This window comes from Ochotona princeps, chromosome 22 (assembly GCF_030435755.1).
Source record: "Ochotona princeps isolate mOchPri1 chromosome 22, mOchPri1.hap1, whole genome shotgun sequence".
Classification (NCBI taxonomy): domain Eukaryota; kingdom Metazoa; phylum Chordata; class Mammalia; order Lagomorpha; family Ochotonidae; genus Ochotona; species Ochotona princeps.
Genome location: NC_080853.1, coordinates 28688591 through 28704158, shown reverse-complemented (window position 1 = coordinate 28704158; position 15568 = coordinate 28688591). Strand labels below are relative to the sequence as shown.

At 37.4% G+C, this 15568-nt stretch overlaps 1 protein-coding gene across 1 annotated transcript in view; it reads right to left on the bottom strand.

Annotated features, from left to right (window-relative positions):
• The window catches only part of ESF1 (ESF1 nucleolar pre-rRNA processing protein homolog), a 58155-nt gene that overhangs the window by 28509 nt on the left and 14078 nt on the right, over positions 1 to 15568 (bottom strand). Inside the window, exons 8-9 of the mRNA XM_058679632.1 lie at positions 14513 to 14660; positions 9258 to 9416 (exon numbers count right to left, since the gene is read on the bottom strand). Of these exons, the coding sequence (XP_058535615.1) occupies positions 9258 to 9416; positions 14513 to 14660 (307 nt within the window). The remainder of the gene's footprint in view (positions 1 to 9257; positions 9417 to 14512; positions 14661 to 15568) is intronic.

The window sequence follows — 15568 nt, the reverse complement described above, 5'->3', positions numbered from 1 at the left end:
TTGTTTATTAGAAGGCAGAATTACAGAGAGGGAGAGAGGGAGATACAGAGATCTGAAAAATCCTCCACCTGTTGATTGACACTCTCCACAATGGCCACAATGGCCGCAATGGCTGGGCCAAACTTAAGCCAGGAAATGGGAGCTTCTTCTGGGCTTCCCACATAGGTGCAAGGGTCTAAGGATTTGGGTCATCTTCTGCTGCTTCCCCAGACTCATTAGTAGGGAACTGTTTAGGATTGGAACAGCTGGGATTTGAACTATGTTAGATGCCAGAATCTCAGGTGGTAGCATTTCCAATTACTATGCCATAACGCTGGCCACAACTATTTACTGTTACTAGCGATCTGAAAAATACTGTCCGTAATTTTCACTTCATTAAGATGGGGTAATCATCATTTTTAAAGAATGTTTTAAAAAGTCTATTTATTTGGAAGACAGACTCTGTACAGAGGTGTGTGAGAGAGACAGTGATGGAGAGGGAGAGTTAGAGCACTTTCCAAATGGCTGCAAAAGCTGGGTCTGAGCCATGCTAAAGTCAGGATCCTGGAATTCCAGTCAAGTCTGCTAAATGTGTGACAGGTACTTGGGCTACTTTCCACTGCTTTCCAGGTGCATTTGCAGGGAACTGGATGGGAGACAGAAGCTGAGACTCAAATCAGCACTCTGACATAAAATGCCAGAATTGCAAACTGCTACTTAGGCCAGCGTGAGCCACAGTGGCAGTCTCAGAATGCAATACTGCTTGTAAAGCACACAGCAGGGTTACTGCTACTCCACTGGCCTAGAGTAAATGCAAGTCTCTTAAAGATATTTTAGAATGGAATTTCATTCAACGAAATATATAGAATTACCTAATTATGCAAGCTAACTGGAGGGAAACGAATGCATTCACAGTACATGCTTCCATTCCCTGCACATTACACCAAACACCAAAACAACAATCCAAGTCAGGTAATCCCCATGAGATTTCCAAGTTCACGCCAACAATGTTTACAGATAAGCTTTTCCTTTCACTGAGTGAGTACACGGAATTAAGGACCTATCTTCTGTCAGTTCATTTGAACCACCCACCCTCAATGAAGTTACAGCAAGGAGAAAAGTATTTTTACATACTCCTCTCCCTCTGGATATGACATAAGTCAAATGCTGTCAACATGGAAGGCAGCACACAGGCACCTCCCACAGGAAACCAGAACACTAATCTTGCCTGTCCATAATTCAAGCCACAGAAGTTTTCACTGGCTCCACCTTGGACCTCAAAGTAGAAAAATCACCACTGCAGTATAGTCAGTAATCAATTGCCTAAAACAGTCTAGTCGAAAAGATACTGAGAAGAGCTGGCAAATCTTTCAGGGCACAGAAATATGGCAAAGCTCCCCAGAGTGGGATTAAATTTCATATCAGACCAAAGATAAACAAAAAAGTACTTACACTCTACTCTTCATCTGGTTTCAAAGCCTGAATATATAGTATAAACTGGATTTAGGTTTCTGTGTGATTTTATCATCAGTTCTGAACGTTCAAAAGTTAAAAACTAAGAAAGTGCCTCAGATTTAATTAACAGAACCTTTCAAAAAAAACATGACAAGATGTGAAAATATTCTACTCTCAGGAAAATTTGCCAACAGGTTGTCATGTTATCAATTACAGTAAGACATTACAAGAAACCTAAAACATATTATGAGAAAGATGTATAATTTATTCATGAGAAACCCAATGAAATGTAATGCAAACATTATAATTATAAAGATTACTTAGGCTAAAACAAAAGCCACCTCAGAAACAGGAGGATGCAGACCAGGAGTATAATTCAATTGTGTTTGCTTAATGAGGATAATTTATAAAGCTGAATATGTTAAGATGATAAGACTAAAAGGTTGTATGATCTTTTTATTTTAGAAAAAAGCATGACAATAACCAACATAAAAGCAAGTAGTCTGACATAATGATGTCAAGTAACATCACGGAGCATGTATGAAGAAAAGTGGTAGTTAGCCAGGCAGTTAGTATACAGACACAAGGATGTGGACAAGCACAAATACAATAGGCAAAGACTACTTCAATGGCTACAGCCGGAGAAGGCTTTGGCACAGCAGCTGCAAAACCTGCATCCCACTGAGAGCCTGGGTTCAACTCCAGGCTTGTGGGAGTGCACTCTTTTCCCCCCATTGGCATCTCCCCATTCCACGTTGTCTTGAAGAAGTAAATATAAACAAAGACCAAAACAATTCATAATCTCAAAGCAGAGCTCTGAGTTGTACGGAAACACAGGAGGGTACTTCAAGAAGTTATTGCAAAAACAGAATCAAAACAATAAACTTACTGTGGCACAAAATTTTTGTTTTGAAATTTATGCAGTTTTTCTAACATGAATTTCTTACGAATGCTTGAAGACCTGTGGTACACACAGCAAGATCTCTCTTGGACTGACTTTGAATAAAGGCAACAAAAACATTACCAAGTGAAAACAGCAGCTCAGATGCCAACAGCACCTGTGCACATAGCTGCAGAGGGAAGGATCTCATGAACAAAATCATCCGAGGTGCGAGAAGCCACAGACCTGAATGCTTCTACAAACTGAACTTGGATCACACAAAGCTAAAGAAAAAAAAAAATGACTTGAAATTCCTAAGCTGTGATTATTTTAACACTTTCTGAAATGATCAGGATAAAAGTAATTCTTGGGTTTTGGTTCAGGTTTTTTTAACGCTTCTTGAAAAATCATTTTAAAAATTGAATTTAATATTATCGAGAGAAAATAATTTTTCAAGTCACCTAGGAAACACTGAGAAACTTGCTAGTAACTCTAAGGGAAAAATGTATAGGCCACATTTTTAGACAACGCTAGCTGCTTCCCATCTATTACACATTCCTCACATGATTCAATTTTTTTTTTTTGCACAGTATGAAGTTTCAGTTTACTGCCCTACAAAGCTCTTGAAGTCAACCTGTGTGTGCAAGGAGCACACACACCCAAATTTCAGAATTCTAGCCATTTACTGACTTTGTACAATTTATGATACTATATTGTGACCTTATTTCTTCTCTATCACCACAGGATGAGGCAAATACAAATTCTTTTAGCTTAGGGCCCAGCGGCATGGCCTAGCGGCTAAAAGTCCTCGCCTTGAACGCCTCGGGATCCCATATGGGCGCCGGTTCTAATCCCGGCAGCTCCACTTCCCATCCAGCTCCCTGCTTCTGGCCTGGGAAAGCAGTCAAGGACAGCCCAATGCATTGGGACACTGCACCCGTGTGGGAGACCTGGAAGAGGTTCCTGGTTCCCGGCTTCGGAGAGGCGTAGCACCGGCCGTTGCGGCTCACTTGGGGAGTGAATCATCGGACGGAAGATCTTCCTCTCTGTCTCTCCTCTCTGTATATCTGACTTTGTAATAAAAATAAAACTTTAAAAAAAAAATTCTTTTAGCTTATTGTTAAGTTCCGGTTTCCATTTAATGCTGTTCTCTATATTCCACTTAAAATCTTAAATGTCTTATTATTTTTAAAGTTCTGATCAAGAAAACATTTTTATCAATATATTTTTAAAAAAGGGATACATCGGCAATAAGCAGAAAGGGAGTATCCTCACACGGTTGGACAGTTTGAGATGTCTGAAAAGAGACTGCCTGACAATCTCACCAGAGTCCATCATTACTAAAATCACTCCCTTGGATGCCAATTACAATGCCTTGCCCCTTTCTTGCTTGGTTGTACTTGGCTGGCAAAATTTCCAGCCTGGCTGATTGTCACAGCATCCTTACTTCACGCTTGTACCACATCACTAAATGTGTTTACACAAACTCCAGTCACTGTGATGATGTCTCACCTTATTTGACTTGATCATGAGCTTCCACAATACAGAGAAGGAGAAAAAGAGAGACCCATCTTCCATCTGCTGGTTTACTCACCTAATGCCTGTAACAACCAGGTCTGGGCAGGTTAAAGCCAGCAGCCAGGATCTCCATCTTGGTCTCCCACATGGGTGGGGTAAGCGCCAAAATACGTCTTCCACATCATGTATCATTCCATCCTCTACCTACTAAACTCCTATTATTCTCCTTGCTAGTCATCAAACACAACAGATAAACCCTAACTTCTAGGCCACTCATATTCCTTCTGCTTATACAGCTCGGCTGTGTACAGCTCACTCCCTGATCTCTTCTTTCTGTAGCCTCTGTTCAAATATTTTTCTGATCTGTTTATCAGAGATTAGTCTCTCTCTTTTTTAGCTAAAATATAGATTATGAGATCAGAGATTTATACGTTTTATTTACTCAATATCTAGAAAAATCCCGGTACAGAGTAAGTGCTCACTAATTATTTGATGGATTAATGAAAGATACTGATAAAAAGACAGCCTGTTTACTAGTGTTAATTAAACTAGAGATAGCTAAGTAAACTTTTATTTCATAGATATTTAAACTCAGTTGTTTTTATCTATAACAAGTACTATCATGCATATATATGTAAGATATAAAACTATACCTCTTTTACATAATTTCATTTAAATATCTTACAGTGAACATTTTCTATAATCGTAATAAGGAATTAAAATACCAATACAAATGGTTATTTTGTATTGAGCCTATTATCTATCTCCCTTAATACTTAACCCTCAGGAAGTGAGATTCCTTACATTATCATATTACATAAGCCAATGTAAAAAGAGGAAATATGAATAATCTAAACAAGAAATCATTTAAAAAAGTCAAACCAACTCTGTATATCTGACTTCCAATACAAATAAATTCACCTTAAAAAATAATCAAGCCAAGGGCTATTGTGATAGTGTATCAGCTTACACCCCCTCTGTGGTGTCACAACCCTTATGGGTACTGGTTTCTTTCTCACCTGTTCCATTTCCAAACCAGCTCCTTGCTTATGACTGGGGAAAGTGGCCCACGTCCTTGGGATGGTGCACCAATATGGGAGACCCAGAAAGAAGCTCCTGGCCTCGGGCTTTAGCTGAGCTCAGCTCTGGCCATTGCCATCTGGGGAGTAAAGCAGTGGATGGAAGATCTTTCTGTTTCTCCTTCTGCTCTGTAAAATCTTTCAAATAAAAATAAGTTCTCTAAAAGAAAACAAATCAAACCAAATCATAGTCCTAGAAATGATTAAGAGTTGCTTGGAAAGCCAAGCTCTGGAAGAACCAAGGAATGACACAATACGATCTTATTCTGACCCCTCTGTGGCTTATGCAAGTATAACATCACCAAAGCCCTAAAGTTCATTCAGGGTAACTGTTCTTAAAGGCTCATGTCCCTTGAAGACACAAATCCACCAAGATCTACATATAGCATTAATAGTACTTTTGTAATTTACCAAGTATCTAAATATTTCAAGTTAAGAAAGAAAAAGACATTATTAGCTCCATATTCCAAAAGAGGAAACAGGTACAGAAACATCAGCTTCGATTTCCTCATATACTCTGTATAATGTATACAATAATACCCTTAATATTTTTTACACTTACATACAGACATGTGCATGTATACAACAAACATTAATAAGTAACAATGTCCTATCAAGAGTCTTCAAAAAATATCATCTGACTTTTAAGACAGTACTGTATATTAGGATATCAATTTTCCTTCATTCAAATATAAGAAAAAAATATACATTCATATATACACCTAGTAGTGATAATTCTATGAAACTGACACTCACATTGATTGCTATAAGCTGGTATAGTACTTACGGAAAGACACTTGACAACAATCCTATGCAAAAAAGGTCAAGATTTGGAAAAAAATTATAATGCCTAGAACTAGGCATCTGAGATTTAACAGTCAAGATTTTGACACTAGTAGTTTCAATACTGTATGAGAAGAATCCAAGTTGACATAGGGCACATGTAGAGTTGCTTTACCAGTGAGAACTATCTAGATATTGAGTGGACAAACCTTAGCTTTTGTTTGTGGCTTGGTTGCTCTCCTTAAAAGTATAAAAATGTTTCTAAAGCAGGAGCAAAAAGTTTATGCTAAAAAACAGCTTTTAAAATTAACAAAGGCCTACCTAAGCAAGTTGATTATTTGGCTAGAAATGACAGTGAAGAGAACTAAGAAAGAACTGATATTTATGCATTTCAGATCTTTCACATTTCTTTACAATGATATATTCTACTGTAGTGAGACAGCAGAAATATAATTAGACAGTTGATAGGAAAATATACTAACTGCAATCTACCCAACTACTGATTGAATTAGTGTCGTGGAATTATAACTCTATTATTTTTTACATTTTCTAAATATTAAAAAATGTCAACACAAAAATATACTGCTAAACAGAAAACTAATTCATTTTGTAATGTCAGCATTATCCTGAAACAAAAGCCTACGATAATACAAAAAATAAAAACTGAAGTTCACTATGACTTGTTAACACAAATAAAAATTTTTGGCAAACTATTAGTAAATGAGTCCAAGTGTATACACACACACACACACATACACACATGCACACACCAATGGCTAAATGGGGTTTATTCCAGGAAAAATGTACCAGTATGGCTTAAATCTTTCAATTACAGATACAAGTATAACCGCCATGCTTTGTATTTACACTACCTAAGTGTACTGCTGGAGACAAAGGCCTGACATGACCTCCTTACTGTAGGACTCTGTACCACAGATCTATACTGTAAGCCTGGCAGGTGTATTATGTGAGCTACAAAAGTTCTCAATTAAATCTCCTTTCTCAAATCAACAACTGAATATTTCAATTTAAAATATGTTCATTTACAAATAACTTCAATAAGCTCAATTCTAACAAGAGAATTAAACGACAACAACATATTTGAATTAAACAATCAACATTTTAGAATCATAGTCCAGGGTTTCAATTAACGTTTTCTGAGAAACATCTCTCAGTGTTAGTATTCAGGCATTTTATAGAAATTCACTGACACAGGGCTCTCATCCCCTTAATACAGCCCTCATACTCTTTGGCTAGTGAATTCCTACAGCACAGAGATTTGCTATTTATATTACACTGAGATCTAATTCAGTTCAACTTTTATCAATGGGTAGTAATAATAACTTCTGAAGTCATATAAGAGATTAGGTCTCTACATAATTTGCAGGTGTATGAAAATTAAAACTTTAAAGTTACTTTTCAAACTTTTCTTTTCCAGGTTAAATCAGTGAAGTTCTACTCATCAGTGATATTCCATAATACTGCACTTCATTTTTACTTACTCCCCCCAATCCCTGCAAAAGCCAAATATTTAAACCAAATGTGTTGTTACAACATGCTCCTGCAGAAACATGTGGAAGACTTAAGCCGATCTGGCTGCAACACTCAGTCAATTATTAAGTAACAAGATATGCTAATTTTTCTCCAAATGAAAGCAACTCACATAATCAAATGTTTTATCCCTACTTAGAAATAACTGCTTATAAAAAGGCTTTTAAGGGTTTAAGCAATAACATTTCACACTGATATTCTAATCTTCCAGAGATTATTGAGGCCCAAAACTGAATTCCCACAAAAAAAATCATTAAGGTTTTAAAAGACATGTTGGTCATCTATATCCATAGGTGCTACATCTATGGATTCAACCAACCGTGACTAAAAAAAAATACTAGAAAATGAAAAGCAAAAGAAAACAAAAACACCTAAGCATCTGCAGTGAACATGTATAAACTTTCAACATCCCCCATTCGTAGCTGTTAAGCAGAATTTATACTGCATTAGTATTATTAATAACTGAAACAAGCGCAGTAGCCTAGTGGCTAAAGTCCTTGAACATGCCGGAATCCCATATGGGTGCCAGTTTGTACTCCGACTGCTTCCCTTCCCTTCCCTTCCAGGTCCCTGCTTTTTGCCAGGGCAAGCAGCAGAGGATGACGCAAGGCCTTGGGACCCTGTATCCACGTGGGAGGCCTGGAAGAAGCTCCTGCCTTCAGATTGGCTCAGCTTTGGCTGTTGCAGTCACTTAGGGAGTGAACCAGCAGATGGAAGATCTTTCTTATTGTCTCTCCTCTCTGTAAATCTAAGTTTCCAATAAAAATAAACAAATCTTTAATTTAAAAAGTATTAATAACCCAGAGATGATTTAATGCATACATGATGATGTGCACAGGTTGCATTAAACACTATGCCATTTGAGCTAAGGCACTTGAACGCTGCCGAATTTGGTACTCATGGGATATTCAGGAACCAATTCCTTGTGGATATCAAGGAACAACTATATATAAATAGCAGTAATGTAGAAAAACAGCAATGGTTGCAAAAATACATGCTGATTTGCCCACAACAGTTGAAAAATGTGTATACTAGAGAGTAATTCCAGCTAATCGTAGCTTTTATCTTTGTTTAGCTTTGGCATGGTTTTAATTAGTATATTGCTTTAACTTACTACATATTTTTTTTAAATTTTTCCAGTAACATTGAGACAGAAGACTGTGTAATAATGCAGAGTTGCATTAGTAGAGATTAGAAGGAAAGATGAAGCACAAACTGCGTTTTGAAAAGAAGTCCCTCCCCCTGCTGTGTGGGAGGCCTAAGGGTGGAAGGGGAAACCCCTGTGCCTATGGAACCATATTACGAAACATTAAGAGGAAAAGAAAAAAAAGTATAATAATTCCAGTCGTTTATTTTCGTTTTTATTTTTGTTATTCGCAGGGCAGAGGGTCAGAGGGAAAGAGTGACAAAAAGACTTCGCATCTGCTGATCCCCTCTCCGAATGCCCTGAGCCAGCCAAGGCGGAGCCAGGAACTCAATCCGCATCTACCAGATGTACCTCAAGGGTGGCAGAAACCCACATCTCTGCACCAGCACCTACAGAGCACAACTCCTCGGGAAGCTGGAATAAGAAGCCGAGCTGGGACCTGAACTCAGAACTAGCATGCAGGAGGGGGAGGCCCAGGAAGTATCTTCACTGCTATGCCAAACTGCAAACCCACAGAACCTGGATTCAAGCTTTCATAACTGACAGCACTGTAGTCAAACCTAGGAAAACATCTACTATCACAAAAGGACAGAGTAATTAATCTGTGGTTACTAAATGAAAGAAGCCAATCAAGAATAAGCTAGCTAGAGTCACTAATGTCCTGAGTTAAGCAGTGTATGCTAAATAAATAAATAAATAAATAAATAAATAAATAAATAAATAAATAAAAAATGTTAACTTTCTCAAAAATACATTACTGGAAAATACGTTTCCACAGAAAAGTTAGCTGCTTTACATGTAAAAGGCATGCAACGTTCCCAAAAGAGAGAAAAGAGGAAAACCTTTAGTTAGAATTAATTCTTACCTGGAACCCACTTGATCTCCATTTCCATATCATTTTCTTTGCCTTTCTTTTCTTTTTCTTGAATACCCTGCAAGAGCTGCCTGTATTTAGCTATTTGTTCTTCGTCGTCCTTCTGACTTTTCTTTGTTTTTGCATCTTCTAAACTGACTCCATCATCACCTACCAAAAAGAATTATTACCATTAAATATAAAGAAACAGTTCAGTTCTAACTTTACTTAGATCTCAGAGTCACTCCAGAGACTTTAAAAAAGATGCTGTCAGCTTGTACAGCAACCACAGAATCTGAAATTCAAACTTAAGTCTCTGAAAATGGAAAAAATTAAATGAAAAAGTCACACAGAATATCTGGAGTTCTTTCCCCTATAGGTTCCCAGAGTTCAGATCGCATTTAATCTTCCCCTTATGTATCTCACTATCCAAAAAAGTCATACTATACGCATGTTCTGTCAGTGCAAGAAGGGTAAACATTGTGAGGAAGCGCATTCATGGATTTCACTGTTGAACTGAGAAGAAACCATGAAGTTGTTTATAATACAACACTGAATTCTTCTCATGTAGACTCAATAAGTTGCTGACTTTAACATCTTTAAAGGAAAAAAAAAGATAATCTATCAGACAATTCAATTAAATTTCACCATGCGAAAATATAACATTTCCTAGCCTAATAAAAATATTCAGAAAACAAAAGTGAAGCACAAAACTTATGGACAGTGAACACCAAAGAAAACTCATACATGAAAAGTTCATCGCCTTTATAGTTCTGTTATAACTCCCAAGTCAAAAACACAAATTAGGAACTTAGATTTTAATTTAAAACACGCAAATTTATTCAACTCACTATACGTCCCCTGTAATGGAAAATTCAGAAGCAGCATGGCGAAGCCCTTCTTTTGTGTAACCTATGGCCAAATGATGACTTACAATGTCTGACATTACTAAGCATTCAATTGTGAAATATCAATGTCAACAGATTGTCCTTATATCTTGTAAAAGATGATATGGAAAAAAATGGGTAAGTAAATATTTCTGTATTTCTTTTCTCAAGATGAATAAAAAATGATTTAGAACATTCTTTCCATCCTATCACACTTTCACATTTTTACTCAAACAGCTGAAATTAATTTTTTTTTCTGTTTGTGCTTTGTGCCACAATAATACTGTTGGAAGGAATTCTGTCATGTATCCCGTAATTCAATGGATAAAACATCAGGAACAAATTAACAAAATGGCAATGTATTTCTTTCTATTAAAAGCTCACTTCTGAAAACATAATTAGAAGCAAGCTCCTTCCAGGTTGAAATTCTAGTGGTAAGTCTCTGATGGCTTACTTCAAATTGATTTTTTCCAGTACTAAAATTTTATTTTCTGAAGCTTTAAAATGTGGGATAGCTCATGTAGGTCTGTTTTACTCCAAATCAAGGACAATACTTTCTGAAAGCCTTAACAGTATTCGAGGAGTGAAACAGATAACTCTAACAGTAAGCCCCCTTGCCATGCTCTCTTACTAAGAATACCAAATAACTCGAAGACAATCAAGTATGTTTGTGTGCTCACTGGAGGTACTATGTGAGTGAGTTTGCAGTCAATAAAAATACTAAATAACAACACATGATTTCACAAAAATTAGTATAGTTCAAGTAAAAAGCATTATCCTTAAAATTTTAAGAAATAAAAATACATGCTACAAAGTAGCATGCTAAGCATCTTACGTCCACTATGTTCAACTTTCCAATCCTTAGCCAGGTATTAATAAGAACCTGATTTCAGAGCGAGGGAAAGAAATGGGGAGCTTAAGAAACTTGACCTGCAAAACTTCACAATGTTACGATGCTTGGATCTGAAATCAAAACAGCCAAATAGCCCAAGATCTTAACAATGTTCTGACACATGAATACACGCAACAGTCAGTATCTGAATGTTTGTATCACTTTAACGGTGATTAAAGTTTTTCCAAAGCAAAAAGTCTACTTGAAAATTTTGGACTCTTTATTTCCTACTGTACATGGAGGACTTATCTTTTCTCCTTTGTATTAGAGCTCCTAAGGATGAAAAGCAATCCAGAATTTTCAGAAGTTAAATTTGAAAAGTGTGAATAAACAAATGTAACCACTTTTCACACATCTTTTGAGAACAAAATATAAAAGTTACCAGAAGAAAGGACTCAGGTGTCCCGTGAAAACAAAGAAACAAAATGTCCACTCAGTTCTTCAGATTGCCAAAAAAGATCAACAGGCACCAGCACTTCAGCCTTGCAAACTGTGAAGGCTTTTGTGTCCGACATAATCACCATTGCAAATCCTACATTCTGAAAGTCTATTAAATACTTACGCAATTATGTGGTTTTATTAATATGAGATGTCTGAACAAAGAAATTGGAGTGATTACACATAATTTTCCATTCCATGTATGGAATCCTGTTCAACAGTATTTTATGAAAAACAGAGAAGAATGAAGCACTATCTACAGCAGTCTAAAAGAAACAATGACAGGCCACTCACTGGATCGAAGAGACTAAAGGTTTCATGGCCACGTGGTAACTGCAAAGAAGCATTTTAGGGTTTATTAAAAATGATATCTGGCTATAAAAGCAGTACATCCAAAGGAAAACCAAGAAGATGGCTATGAAAAATGTTACAGTATAAATTAAAGAATACTCATTCTAGCTGAAATATATATTAGTATTTATTTACCTTTGACTTAAAATTTCTCATGATACGTAATTCTTCTGTTTTTGTAAGAAGAATGTATTGAAGGGAGATTTATAAACCAAGCAACCAAATTTCTAAATGGAAATAGATCAAAATCAGATAAAAATAATTTTTTTCCTTATTTTAATCTAACAAGTTATCTTAAGCAAACAGTATATAATCTAAAGGTAGAGTGTAGGGCCCGGCACGGTAGCTCAGTGGCTAAGTCCTCGCCTTGCACGTGTCAGGAGCCCATAGGAGGGCCAATTCGTGTCCTGGCTGCTCCACTTCCCATCCAGCTCTTGGGTTGTGGCCTGGGAAAGCAGTAAAGGACGGCCCAAAGCCTTGGGACCCTGCACCTGTGGGGGAGACTCAGAAGAGGCTCCTGGCTTTGTTTTTGGCCCTTATAGTCACTTGGGAAGTAAATCAGTGGATGGAACATCTTTTTCTGTGTCTCCTTCTCTTTGTAGACCTAGCTTTCCAATAAAAATAAATAAATCTTCAATTTAAAAAAATCATTTCAACCAGCAAAAAAAAAAAAAAAAAAAAGTAAAAATTGAAAGAAGGTAACAATAATTGGGAACTGTTACCATTAATAGCAATTTAGGTACTTCAGACCAATCCTTGCCCTGAGGATTTTAGGCTGGATGAAATATTTTAAAAATCTTTTAAAAAGCTTCTAAGAGGTTAAAAAGAGGGAAGAAATTTTCAAAAACTGATGTTAGTGAAGATTTACAATGACAAAAATCAAGAAAAATATATTCGAAGAAAGAGATCTCCATGTTAAGGAGCTATTTTGCTCTGCAAGCATTTCCTACTTCTAGATTCTCATGGAAAACGAGCTGTGAAGCCCAAGTGCAGGGCTAGCCCCTCAGGGCCAGCAGGCCGCAGGCTGAGGGCCTAAGGAGGACGGCATTTCAACCGGAACTCAGTCCTGAGCAGGAACGCAGGGGGACGCAGTGTCAGGGCAAGCGGCAGCAGCAAGGAAAACAGTCCTCAGGTGGACTTTTATCAGCCACAGAAGCTCCAAATCCTTAAGCCTGGAAATAATATAAGCCTAGTCCGACTGCAGGACGCTGAGGACTCCATTAAAGGCACTCTCATCTCAAACATCAAGCTAGCACTCCAAATGAACTAGTAGATGAAAGAGAAATAGCTTGTGAGATAACAGGCACGAATGAGAATATATGCAACATATTAAAATTATCAAATAGTGACTATAAAAACATGCCCACTCAATAAAAACAACAAAAAAAATCCAAGATCAAATAAAAAAAAACCAATATCAAATTAAAAAAAAAACTCAAGATCAAAATCTCAGTGGATATGTCCTAGCAGATTCAACACTACTGAGTAGAAAATCAGTGAAAATTATAATTACTGGAAAATTGGTCAGCAGTAAATATCCGGAATGTAGTACACAGAGATGACAGATACAAACAGAGGAGTGCAGATACCAGGAAGAGACAGTGAAAAATTCTAACATGTATCTACTTGGAATCCCAGAAGATGAGAGAAAAATACACAAAAATACAATTTTCCAAAATAATTAAAGATAAAACAAATCAAGGTAATCCAACAGACAATCTCAGATCCCCACTCCCCTCTAAGGTATATCATACTAGGACTGCCAGAGGACAAGGAGAGAAATCTTTGGAAGAAGCAGGCCTTTGTTCTGGCAGTTAAGAGGCACACATCCCACATTCTTGACTTCTCACCAGTGGAGACATGAGAAGCAAGAGTAATAGCCCAAGTAACTGGGTGCCTGCCACCCACATGGGAAAACTAAGCCGGATTCTGGCCCGGGCTGTTGTGGGCACTGCAGAGTCAACTAGTGGACAGGAGCTCTGTGTGTCTCTGACTCATATTAAAAACATTTCTCTTCAAAATAATAATAGAATCAGTCAAAGAAAAAAATCCAGACGACCTTCAAGACACTAAGAAAGTTAGACAGCTGATTTCTAAAAAATTACAATGATGCCAAAAGCCAATAGAATGTGATTCTCAAGCTAGGGGAAAGGGAGTTGCCAAGCGAGAATTCTTTACAAGTAAATGCAGAGTAAAGATATTTTTACACAAAATCTCAAGGTGGTCTGATACCTGCAAACATTTACAAAGAAAATTCTCAATCCCAGACAGAGGCAGAAGATTGAGAAAAACAGAGCAAGGAAACCAGAAAAAATGGGAGTCAGTTTAACAACGGTAATATAAAACAGCAATATTACAGCCCATACACTTTAATCAATCTAAATGAAGTTCTTCGGTTTAAATGAGCAAACAAAACACAAAGCAGAGGATAAGGAATAATCTCACTGCTTCATTGAGAGTTTACATAACTGTATCAATCAAAGAAAGTCTAAAATGTCAGGTTTATCTTGTCAAGTCAGGCCATTAAACATAACGTTATGGTTAATGAAATTCAGTTAAGAAACCAGGTGCAATACTGTCCACTACTATCCACTGTGTAGGTAATACTATGCATCTGTGTATGCTTTACCTACAGTGTACAAAATTAGTTAGGGCCATAGACAGTGCCATTAGCTAGTGACCAAAAGGTTAACAAGTACCTTGTAGCTCCTCCTCTGTCTCCTCTTCATCTTCACTGGAAGATGCTAAGTAGGCTTGGAAGTCCATGTCTAACAGCTCTTCCTTTTTAAACTTCCTATTGAGCATTGTGATTCTTTCATGATCAGTCTCATCCCAAGTGATCTCCACCTTTCAACAACGAGTAAGAAAACAAAAAATCCAAAAGCCACAAACTTAAATATCAACAGCCTAAACATGAAATGCATTCACAGTAAGCTAAACAAGACTTGCTTAGGCAAAAACAGGATCAACAGTCTCCTCCTTGTGGAATGGGTATCATTACCATCCCCATTCAGGTCTCTGCTCTATGTACAGGACCCCTTTCCTGGGAAGAAAACTTGAAAGTGTGGCTTGATTATGGTGGCTAAAAAGTAAAAAAAATGTACTGCTGCAAAAGTTCACGTTATTATGAATGGGTGGAGACAAGTTTCTCACATGGGGTCTTAAGGTACTGGGAGATGGATAAACTGTGTTGGTAAAGCAACACAATCTCAGGAGCATATTTTCAAAGAAAGAGTAAGAGATGAGAAAGGCATCTGGTAGTCAGAAAGACAGCAAATCTTCATGGTGCAGGGATCCATGTACAGTAAGGCCAATCCAGTGCTGGGTTCCAAGTTCTCCACATAGTCCCTGCTGCCCTGTAAGATTCTGACAAGGGTTCACTCTTCATCGCGGGGCAGATCCCAGGTACCAGTTTTTCCCCTTGGGCCAATCTCTCCGGATGAGAGTAAAAAAAACACCAGTAAACCCAAAGAGCCTTAAAAGACAGTGCTGCCACTTGTTAGAAGTGTCAACTAGTCACAGGGTTCAAAACCATGCCGACTCTGACCCTTCCCACCAAACATGCTGTCGCAAATGGAACAGATGCTGGTAATACAGCCAGGACCCAGGAACTCGAGCACAGCCTGCTCCTGGTCATTATTTCAGTCATGAAAAGAACATGACTATGTATTTTATATGACTGAATCTTATTTTTTTCTTTTAGGGTTTGTTTTTACTTGAAAAACAGAATTACAGAGAGAAGGAGACAGAGAGAT